This window comes from Leptidea sinapis, chromosome 6 (assembly GCF_905404315.1).
Source record: "Leptidea sinapis chromosome 6, ilLepSina1.1, whole genome shotgun sequence".
NCBI lineage: Eukaryota > Metazoa > Arthropoda > Insecta > Lepidoptera > Pieridae > Leptidea > Leptidea sinapis.
Window position 1 is genome coordinate 9,954,372 of NC_066270.1, and position 12,297 is coordinate 9,966,668.

The window sequence follows — 12,297 nt, forward strand, 5'->3', positions numbered from 1 at the left end:
CCCAGTACGTTGCAGTGATGCAAGATGTTAAGTCTCTTTAGCTCAGTATGGTCTCTAGCTTCGGCGTCCTTCCACTAAAGGCTTGCACCAAGCAATACTGCTTCTCCGCTCTTTAACCAATCTGGCCAGATCCCATGCTAAGAAGCCTTTTAATAATAATTTAAACGACCGTCATACAATAAAGTAAATACACGACGCAGATTTACGTGTAACTTAACAACTAGTTAATGAAACACTCGATCGTCGAGACAGAATAAAAAACGATAAATCTGATTGACCTATAAACCTCACCTTTGCGTTTCGCCGAATTCACTTTAACTCTATTCCTTTTGGTGCTGCACGTCAACCTCTCGATTGCCTTCAGTATTTTACGGCTCACTTTATTAATTGTTCTTTCTTTCGGATCGTTATATTTCGTTCGTGAACACTCGACACTTTTATCATCAGCGCTGTCGTCAGACTCCGTGGAAGAAGATTCGGAAACAGGATGAAATATGTACGGACTACTTGTAAAACACGGTGAATTCATTATTTTAATTGGCGTTAATAAAACGTCTGCTTCGAGGCTGGTTGTCTAGCAAAGTCGTGGATGGTTATGTATTAGAGTCTAAGAAGTCTTCGATGCGTGACACCACTCCTTCAGTGACGAACCCTAGACCTTGGCTTGACTTGTTAATATATTATCAGCAACAATTATCCATTACAGATGAGACAGGAAGACTATTTATGAAAATGTGCTTCAACATCTGAGCAAAAAAAACAGTATATTATAGCAAGTGGGTCCCGTGGCTTCTTCCGCCTACATATTATTGTCGCATAATTTCATAACTTTTTTGTTTGTAAACCGTTCGAAATTATGCGGAAATCTACGCGGAGAGAATCACTAGTATATAATAAACTATAAAAATTAATACATAAAATAACTTAAAATTTGCGCAACATGATACTAAAATTTACGAGTTAATATAATTTTTGATAAAAATCAACTAAGTCGACCGTTGCGCATTTCCATTTTGCTACTTAACAACGCATTATTTGATGTTCTATAAATAAACTTCTAACTATAGAAATAACTCGTTCGTAAATTTTTTATTTTTAACAATTTAATTGACTTTCCTGACTTCAACACGTTTGATATATTTAACTCTAAGCCCAACACTATTAAATCATTACTTTCAAAATATTGGTTTATTAAATTATAATGTAATTTTAATGTAAGTTTGAATTTTGTGTAAGTTTTATGACCCAATGTTCTGACCATTAATATTACTGTATGTTCATGTCCTTATTTTATGTTCTTTAGTAGTTTAGAGTAAGAAATCCTATCTAATTTTAATTAAGTATTTCCTTGAATAGATTTTACTCTTGTTATAAATTTAATTCTTATTGTATTTTACTTTTAAGTTTTCGTATTTTACTTTAGTATATTACAATAATTACTATTGTTAATACATATAAGTTGAAAACTGTATTGGTGTTAACTGTAAATTTTCCGTATAAAATAAATAAAATATTAATGAATATAACTCTACCAGAAAACATTTTCACTTAAATAGATCGTTTTATTACAAATAGCTGATCCAACAGACACTGTTCTGTCAATAGAAGAAATGATGTAAGCATTCGGGAATAATGTAGTCTAAAGCCATAAGAAATGTGTAAACCAGGTTAATGAGTTAAAAATGAAACAAAAATACGTTTTTGTTTTATTTTTAACTCATTAACCTTTATTACAATTCAGAAGAATTATTTTATACTATTGTGTAGCTATAAAAATGATAATGATTATTTGTACAAACAGCTTTTACATTACCGCTTTATAATTGCCAATGTTTTAAAGTATTTATATGGTTATAGTATGTTATCTTTAAGAGATAGACATATGAGATAGAGATTGATCTATATAAAATACATAATTCCACCATACATTATTTTGTTATAGCTAAGTTATATATACAAGGTTCACACAGTGTTATCAATAAAATTTCCCAGACGGCAATTTTTTTTCTGATACTTAATGTATACAAAAACGTATAGAAATACTTAACAAATTATATAGTTAAACCTTTCTCGAGAACCTATCTACACGTGAAAACAGCATGAAAATCAGTGAAGTAGTTTTTGAGATTATCGCGAACAGACAGACAGACAAACACGGCGGTGGAAGAATAAAATTGTTGGCGCTGTATGTATATTAATTATTTTTGGATAATATTGTACGCTTGTTCTCTCTCTTTCACTCTCTTTCACCTGTTCTAATTTATTTTGAATGTACGCCTCTAACCAACGGAAGTTGAATACAAAAGTTCATTTCAATAAAACGTTAGAGCAAGTCTCCCAACAGTGACGCGTCCAGTTTTATTCCAACGGATCGTGCACTTTGAATCTCTGCCAAATGCTGGAGATAAGAAAATAGGTAAATGGAGTAATGTACTGGAATTTTATTAGGATTGTGCGTGTTGGCGCATTCGAAACGAATTGTTGTGAAATAGTATTTGCATTATAAATTATTATGAATTAATAATATTTAATTTGATACATATTGAACAAAATGGTTTTCAAAAAGGAAAATCAACAACTTTAGCGTATTTTTCGCTAGTAAAAGAAATATCGGAATGCATGGACAAAAAAATTCCTGTAACATCAGTATTTTTTGACATGAGCAAAGCTTTTGACAATGTTTGTCATGAAAACTATTAGATAAATGCGCTCAATATGGTATTTGAGGTCTAGCAAATGGCTGGCTTAAAAGTTATAGTTCAAACCGCACTTAATACGTTGAAATTGCTAAATTAAATAATAAACAAGAAGTAATAATACCTTATCGAAAGGAACTTAGACTTAAAACAAAATGTGTACCACAAGGATGTATACTGGGTCCACTTCTATTCATAATCTACATAAACGACTTAGCTAGCATTACTACTTATAACTGTACACTTTTTGCTGATGACATCTCTATTGTAATTAAATGTAACAATGAATTGACATATGATATAGAAATTAATAAAATAATAAAGGACACAATTGAATGGCTTACTGAAAATAGCCTGACTGTAAATATAAAAAAAATGTATATGCAGTAGTGTAATAAGAATGGGAAAGGAAAATATATTAATGTTAATTATCATAATGAGAATATTAAAGAAGCACAACTTGTCAATTTTCTTGGTATTACTTTAGCAGCAACTTGTCCATCAAGTCACATTTTGACCAAATTAGCAAAAAAAATAACCAACATATATTTGTCCTCAGACGCGTATCAAAAACAATAGGTGAAAAAACAGTGCTAATGGCATATCATGCATTCGTGGTTTCAGCTTTAAGATATGGATTATTCATATGGGGCAACTCGGTGAGCATAGGCCATTTAATTATTATTGGACAGAAGAAGTGTATCAGGGTGATTTGTGGAGCCGGCTTCCTAGATTGTTGTCGACCTATATTTAAAAAATTGAAAATTCTATTTCTGCCATGCCCATATTTTTATGATATAAGCCTATTTGTTCAAAAACATATGTGTGATTTATATACAAAAGAAGCCAGAAGGTTTTAAACAAAAGGTATCCAAATAGACTCATAATTCTCTTCTGTAGAACTGCATCTTTTAGTAGAAATTGTTACAGCATGTCTATGAAAATATACAATAAATTATCTAATGAATTGAAAGATTTACCTTTCAAAGTTTTTAAAAGAAGACTGCATCAGTGGTTAATAAATAAGTGTTTCTATAGTTTAAATGAATTTTTCAATACAAAATGAATTATTATTTTGAATAAGTCTATTTGATAATAATATATGTAAATTAATATACTTTTATGACATTGAATTTGTTAACATTATACATAGGTACTAAATGAATTATTAAATTATTTACGTCCTATAGCTATTATAATATCTTTAAATTGTAATTTTATAAATATGATAGCATTGTGAAATCCGACATGTTTCAGTATTACAGTAGTGTGAGTATTTAGACAATTTATCAATAATATAATGTTTATTAATATTATGATATATAATCTTATGTACAATGTTTCTTGAAAATAAAATTTCATTTCAGCTTAGTGTAACTTTAGAGATGGGATAGTTTTTATTTCGATTTGGGACCGATAATTATTTTAATTTCCAATATTTGTTTTCTATAGACATATTTTCTATGAGAGAATTTATTGTCGCACACAACAATCATTTCACTATAACAATAGGGAGCATTTACGATATAATTCTTGATGTTATGAAATATCATTCACGAATTCATGAAAAATTATTATGTACAGGACAACGTCTTACGGGTCAGCTAGTGAATTATATTTAACGTCCACCACGTCTGTCCTTTTTTTATATATCTGTAAATCCTATTAATATTATAAATGTGAAAGTTTGTATGTCTGGATGTATGTTTGAACTTCTTTAACGCAAAAAATACTGAATGGATTTTGATTAAACTTTACAATAATATAGCTTACACACCAGAATAACACATAGGCTATTATTTATAAAACTATCGCGTGAATTATACTTTATATGGCAAAACAACGTTTGCCGGGTCAGCTAGTATAATATATATTATGTCAGCTTGAGCTTGAGTTTACCCTTTTAGTGCTGTTTAGTTTTTTTGAAACAATGTTTAAATTTACACTAACATGGTGATACTAAGTTCGTGATACAACCACGGACGAGTAAAAAAGCCGTGATGCATGCAAGTGTGTTATGCTAGTGTGTGTGCGGTTACGGGGGATACTAGTCACACAATTTTTTCTCCCTTAAATAATCATATATGGCCACAAATACTTATATAGTATCGTTTTTACACTTTTACACAACGCACGACGGCATTTTTAAAATAATTTATTGAGACGCAAACTGTTCTGTCACAGACGATGACAATTCTGATGATGGCCGCCTATCGGCCTGTAGTAGTGTAAGTGTATGCGTGGGGCTATGTATTTACACGTTGATCGGCTTGTTTTGGTGCTACACTGTTATGTAAGGTGACTCGGAGTCCTTATTTTTTTACTAGTCCGTGGATACAACTAAGGAATTTTGAATTACTCAGTTTTGTTTGGTTTATTAATTGAACTAAATTAGTATATTATTTTTGAGTAGACTTATCATAGAAATGTCTTAAGCACTAACAGCACTAAAAAATAAAAATATCGGCTTGTTGTTTAAGTGTTAAGAAACATTTAGCGCCTGCAATAATGTTGATAGCAAAGTGATCATTAGTAATAATGTCTCTTTCTGAAATATTATTTCATTTCATTTTTGTTATTATATGAGTACGGAACCCTGGAAGTTCATCCTTCGGTATCACACTCCGCTGCTATTTGAAGTGGAAACTTCTTTAGCATCGTTGCGATTTGAAAGTCGATGAAACGAAAAACACATAAATTCATAAAATTTAACGTGGGAGAAAATGAGATTGGAAGTATTATACGGTATTTTGGTACCAGGCGATCATAGGTGAAGAAGAAATTGTCTTGACGCGAGTATACCAAATATAATATATTCCGCCCATAAGAGAATATGGGCGGAATATGTCCTACTTTTCCCTAAAAAAGATTTTATTATTATTATAAGTGTTGATTTCTCAAAATTTAAATAAGCAATGATAACTTTCGCAATAGAATATGAAACATTTAGGGTAGTTTTGTTTATGTCGAAAGTTATTTGAATATCCATTATCCTGTTAGAACCGCAAAATGAGAAATAAAGGGACCGAGAGTTGCGGCAAAAGTAATAAATTGGCTTTAAGCTTAAAAGCCAATTACATAAAGGTGGATAATTTCCTGCTGAAACTAATAGATTTTTCAGATACATTAAGCGCCTTAAAACCTTGGAGTTAAATGAATAAACATTTTTCGTTTAAATAAACATTTTAATTGGAAGGTTTTATTGAAAATTGGAAGTTCATCGTAGGTAAGTAATTAGTTAATGACAGGTTTCTTTTTTAAATGCTTTAAAAGCAGGCAAAGGTAAAGCAATAATGATAACATTTATTACAGTTAAGCTAAAACTATAAAAATTTAAGTCTCCCTTATTGTACTTATTTTTTCACGAGCTATATGGAGTCATATTAAATTATATGTTATTAAACTTTTATCATCCCGGAACTTTAACAGTGTATTTATTATCACAGGTACTTATAATACATATCTTATTAATTTGATGCCGATATTTCGATCCAATTTGCATGAATCGTGGTTGCGGCGGAACTGCGGAGGCGGCGAGAAACTCTTGACAAATTGACACTTGACACTAATAGTACATAAATCTGTCCACGTGGCGCCTAATTCGTTTTGGTCTTTGATGCCAATGATATTATAGTATTAAAAGAGGTAGATATGTCACTAGCGCGCCGAAAATCAATCTCCTAAATTGAGTCAATTGGTTCCTTTGGTCGTAGTCGCTCTCTCGATACGATATGCGAGATGCTTTCTTGTGTTATGGGAAGATGCACTGATGATACGAAAGTAAAAAAATCATAGAATTACATACCACAGTTAATAAATCATGAATTATAACATTTTATTTGATTTCATTATTTATCTAACAAAATAAATATGTTGCCATGACAACGCCGATCGCCGCCAAGCCGATCATAGATTAACGTACAGAAATGACAAAATATTAATGCTGTCTGTTGCGGTATGATCGAGGTAGAAAATTTTAGGAAAGTATGTAAACAAGTAATTGTAGCAGTGAATGTAATAATTTTTAATAATTATTGATATTTGCTTACGTAGGAGTTTTTCCAGTAACACTGTCCATTTAAGTATATCCCTTGCTAACTGCAGAAGAATCAATGGATCATTTTCTTCTTCTCCCATTACCTTATTGTAATAAAATCCTCTACAAAATAATATATATAACATAACCTCAACATAAATAATATAAGATACAAAAAATAATAATTGTAATCTTAAAACTTTTTGGGAGCCGTCGTTAGTAAAATTGTAAAAATGTCTCTAACCGTAGATACCTTTCGGTTTTGTTTTGGTGTCTGTATGTTTTTCATTATTTTATGTATAAAAAATTGATATCATCAATGTGGCTATATATTATAATCAATATTAAATTATTTTTTTATAAAATCACTTACACAATATCTACCCAATTTCAATGCAGTTTTACTACTTTATAGCTTTTACTTTTACTACATGAACTCTTGAATGAATCTTAATTTAGGCATAAAACGGTGTACGGTAAAAAATCATATCTGATGAATTAACTGTATTTTCTCTATACAAATACGAAGCAATTAGCAAATTAGAGTTATCTCTTTTTCGCTTGCGATAATTCCATTTACTACCCGTCTTTTACGTGTAATTGTAATGTAGTGTGCTATTGCAATGTTAAATTATTCATGTGTGCGTTAGTGTATCATTTTCAAACACCGAATGTTGTCTACGTAACCTATCTATACTTTTAAATATCATTATTATCATTGCTTGATTCCCTAATTTACGGCACGATGACGTCTATATATTTTGGATCTTTTTGTTGCATTTGTACTACAGAGAGACCACGGGATACTACTAGTGTCAAGTGTCAATGTCTAAAGAGTTTATCGCCGCCTCCGCAGTTCATAAATTTTAACAGTTAATGCCGCGACCACGATTCATGCAATTGGATCGAAATATTGGCATCAAATGTATCTGGTAGGTCTGTAAAGTATGTTTCTGATCTCTCAAACGTTAAGGTGGATTGAACCTTAAGCCCAATTCTCAAAAGGCAAAACAGCTGTCGTTGAGTAATATAAAATCGTTGATGTAAAATCTGTTTTATGTAGTAAGTATATTGGGAGAAGTTGAACGGAGTTTTATTACTTTAAATTACTTACCATTCTCGAGGAATAATGATTATAAGAGTAAAGCTTAAAATAGTAACTATATAAGTATCTAGTATAGTACTTACCCAGCTGTGATAAGCCTTCTTCAGATGCATTCTGTTTGGCTGGGGAACTAAAGCTATCGTTGATATTTGAATCTTCACATTCTAGAGTTGGTTTTATAATATGTTCTTTACTTGGTGGTTTCCAATCATGAGAATAATTATTTGCATCACTCGATCCATTTAACAGTATTTTTTTTATTGTCTTGACTTCTTCTATCTCGCTTATTTTGTGTTCGGTGATTGAATGTTTCATTATCTCTTCTTTGGAGTAAAAGTTACTACCACTAGAGCTCTTAGAGTTAAATAGAGATTCTGTTGCTGAGCCATTAATTTTAGGTTCTGGAGGAGAATGTTTAACAAAAGTATCAGTATCTCGTTTTGTTTCAAATGGATTGTTAATATTCTCAGTAGTATTATTCATATCCAAACTACCATTGCTTACTCCATTATACATTACTTTATCATTATTAGGGCCATTTTTATTCAAAGGAACATCAAGAGAATTCGTAGCGTTATTTTCAAACATTGTTGGCTCTGTGTTTTGGTAAAAAATAGATAAAGGAGACTTATCATTACTAATGGAAGCATCATTTGTTTTATTAGCTATATTTCTATCTAAAGTTGAAAAAGTGGTTTTACTCGGTATTGGTAATTTGGAAGCACTTGTGTAATTCGACGGTAAAGTTGTATAAAATGGATTTGTTGGGTATATTTTGGGAGGATCGTCATAAGTAGATTTGGCTTGTGATGAATGAAGAGAATTCATTGGTTGGGTTGATGGTCTTGTTATTGCAGGACGTATTGTTGCGTAGACAGGCGCTTGGGGGATAGCTTTTCCATTGTCAATTTCCGTCAGGAGTTGTGATGGCCCTAAAAATAAAAATCAAAATAAAATATATGCTATAACAGTCTAGATACATTGTATACAAATGTCTTTAAACAAATGAATTAAGACGCATAAGCCCTAAACTGTCAAAGGCATACAGACTACCCTCTGCTTTCCATCCATTGCTTCACAAGCTCATTTGTTATTTCAAATTGTGTGGATTTAACCATTCCGTTCAGAGAACTCTGATCGTGCGGTATTCCTCAGATTCGCGTGATTTTGGCACTCGCGCAGCGTTCTGTCAAAGCGTATTGTTTTACGTGTAGTAATAGATTGCTTATAATTTGGATGATTTGAGTGAATATGTCTGAAAGCTATTAGAACAACCTATAAGACCATGCAAGATAAACCATTTTATAAACAAAATAAGGGTCAGAACTTGGTGAAGGTATTTCTGACCATTACGTGAATGTGAAAAATATTCTCCAGGCCAAAGTACAACATCTAAATGTACTCTGGTCACTGCCCGAGGTACACTACTCCAACTTCAACAAAACGATGGATTTCATAATTTCGTAACTTTATTACTGTTTTCATACTTGTTAAAGAAAAGAACCAATGGCATATAAAAGTTCAGTGGCTTTTATAAAATACTTAAAATTATCAGACTTCAAAGCATATTAAAAATACAAATATTTTTCCCAAAACACTTTTTAACGTCGATAACACCAAACAACGGCCTAATGGCAAGCAACTACTTTCAAATTGAAAAGTCAGTAGTGACGTACACAATACATATTTGAGTAGTTGTTAAGCCTGACATAAACAATGGATGATTATTATAACTTACTTTTCAACTCAGTCGACCTTCCGATGGATCTTCTTCGCGGTGACAGGTCTTTGTCTCTGGCGACAAGAAAAGTTAGATTAGAACACGGGCTCCGTCGCAAAGTAGTTTTATAACAAACTTTCTGATAAAGTATTCCATTGTGAACTCTGTACATATAGAAACAGAATGTAATTTAGACTATTTTAAATACTTCGCACCCCTTAGGGGCAACAAGTCGCTGTAACTAAAACTAGGAAGTATAAGAACCTACATCAAATAACTGAAGTCGTTCCAAAATCGAATAAACTGTTAATGTATTGTGAAAGACGGGCACACATAGATGATATTTTAAGTATTATTAAATTTAATTTACAGAAAATATTTATACATATTGTGTTATGACTATTTGAAGTACTTAGGCGCGTTATGAAAAAATGATGAGAGTGAAATTTTAAGATGCGCGATACACAAAAGTAAAAGGTCGAAGTTGGGTCTTAAAATTTTCTGACGTTTGCGTCATTCGTTATTATTTTTTTGGTTTCTTCGTACATTATTAGGACAGACAAAGAGTTCAAGCCCATACAGACGTATTCATTTATTAATAATTAATTGTCAAAGCCATCTTTGCAAGATTTTTACAAAATTGTTCTTTCTAAAAAGGTAGAATAGCACGTGGAATAAATCATTTTAATGATTTTTGCTTCGTTAGGCCAAAGTAGTATAACCTCTTGCGTGCATACATAAGTACACACACGCTTTTTTTTATAATCCAATCACCTTTTTTGTATAGAATGTAAATAAATAATAGTAAGTGATCACTTCGTCCACACTCTACTTTTCAAGGTAGCCATGTGTTGGAAACACCGCCCAAGAAAGTTTATTGTACAGTTAAGTTGTATTTGGAGGAAGTTGGTTGATAATATTCATAAGCACATTAAGGAATTTGCAAGAAACTGTGACAATCATAATGTTAACACGAGGAACAAACATAAACTTGTAATGCCTACTACCCCGTTAAGTCTAGTTAGTAAGTCTTTCATTGGGCAATGTATATGCTTTTACAATAAAAATGTACAAAAAAAATCTGTTACGAAATTTAAAAGAAATATTTAAAAAATATTGTGTGGGAAAGGTTATTATAACATAAATGATTTTCTTAATGATACCACAGACTGGGAATGATGCGGACACCCTCAGGCTCTTTAATTATAAAAGTTTATTGTACGATATTACATTGTCTAATATATAAAATTCTCATGTCGCGGTGTTTGTAGTTAAACTCCTTCGAAACGGCTTGACCGATTCTCATGAAATTTTGAGTGCATATTGGGTAGGTCTGAGAATCGGACAACATCTATTTTTCTTCCCCCTTAATGTTAAGCGTGGTCCACGCCAATTTTTTTTTTTATTTTTTTTTGACATTTTTTTGAAATTTGTTTGATTATGAGTCAGCATTAAAAATACATAATACTTCAAATTTTCACCCATCTACGATCAACAGTTACTTTCGCAATGCGATTTTAATATCGGCAATACAACGTTTGCTGGGTCAGCTAGTAATCCATATATTTATAAAAAAAAGCCCGCTGAGTCTTGCGCCCGTTCTTCTTAGGTCTGAGGCAGTTTATTTTGAATGGGTGGTAGTTTTTGAGGTTCAGTGATTTTAAATAAAAATATTTGAATTTGAAGAGGCGCTGTGCAGGAAAAGCACATATCGAAATGATATTTAAATTTTTGGCGTGGGCAGCGATGGTGCAATGTGAGTGGTAAGAGTCAGGTCTGAGAGTCTTCAAAATAATGGCCGTGTCGCGGTAATGACGTGCCGTTATTATTGCTTGAAGACAAGCAATAATAACTTTGAAAATTGTACGACTTTGAAGTAAGCGTTACGAGACAGTTATTTGGCTTGTTAACTAGATGTAAATAAATATATATTCAAATTAAAATATAGGATATATCATTACTTAAATACTTGAAAGTCAAAAACTACCACCCATTCCAAAAAGTATGCCTCAGACCTATGAAGAACGGGCGCTACAAACTCAGCGGGCTTATTTTTTTTTTCATAAAAAAATATGGTTACAAAGTAATATCGTACAATTAAACTTATATATAGCTTGAGGGCAGATGCTCCATTCCCAATCTGTGGTATCATTAAGAAAGTCATTTATGTTATAGTAACCGTTACCACACATACGTTTTTAGCAATTCTTTTGAATTTCGTAATCCATTTGTTTTGAACATTTTCTAGGATCTTGTTGTAAAAGCATATACATCGCCCCACAAAAGACTAAGTTGAGTTGTCTTAGTAGTAGGCATTAGGTATTAGTTTATGTTTATTCCTGGTGTTAACATTATCGTTATGACAGTTTCTATGAAATTTACTTATGTGCCTATGTACATATTAGGCTAGGGTTACTATGGATGCGAGTTCTGCCGAAAATTTGTTCTGACGAGTTCTGATGGATTCGTCAGAAGAAACAAACGCCTGGTATCCAATGACAGTGTTTACACTGGCCACGACGAACGCGTCAGAACATGCACGACGTCGTCAGAACTGCTCGAGCGTTTAAACGAGTTTGATTTTTTCGCACGACCTGCATCTGCGAATTTCGAGTGATTTGGTTTCCACCATGGATAGCGATAAATTGATCAGTCTCGTGTACGAGAACAGGTGTTTGTGGGATATGAGAGACAAAAATTCCACAAGAGATAATATATTTCTCGGCAAAAGTGGGAGAAA

General features: G+C 32.1%; 2 protein-coding genes across 8 annotated transcripts in view; one reads left to right on the plus strand and one right to left on the minus strand.

The window, feature by feature from the left end:
- Positions 1 to 12,297, plus strand: part of LOC126965103 (uncharacterized) — a 518,938-nt gene that overhangs the window by 338,144 nt on the left and 168,497 nt on the right. The window lies entirely within an intron of this gene.
- The window catches only part of LOC126964952 (sorbin and SH3 domain-containing protein 1), a 284,029-nt gene that overhangs the window by 196,724 nt on the left and 75,008 nt on the right, over positions 1 to 12,297 (minus strand). For all 6 annotated transcript variants that reach the window (XM_050808300.1, XM_050808298.1, XM_050808299.1 and 3 more), the window contains 2 exons: positions 9,576 to 9,631; positions 7,921 to 8,769 (listed from right to left, as the gene is read on the minus strand). In XM_050808300.1, the coding sequence (XP_050664257.1) occupies positions 7,921 to 8,769; positions 9,576 to 9,631 (905 nt within the window). The remainder of the gene's footprint in view (positions 1 to 7,920; positions 8,770 to 9,575; positions 9,632 to 12,297) is intronic.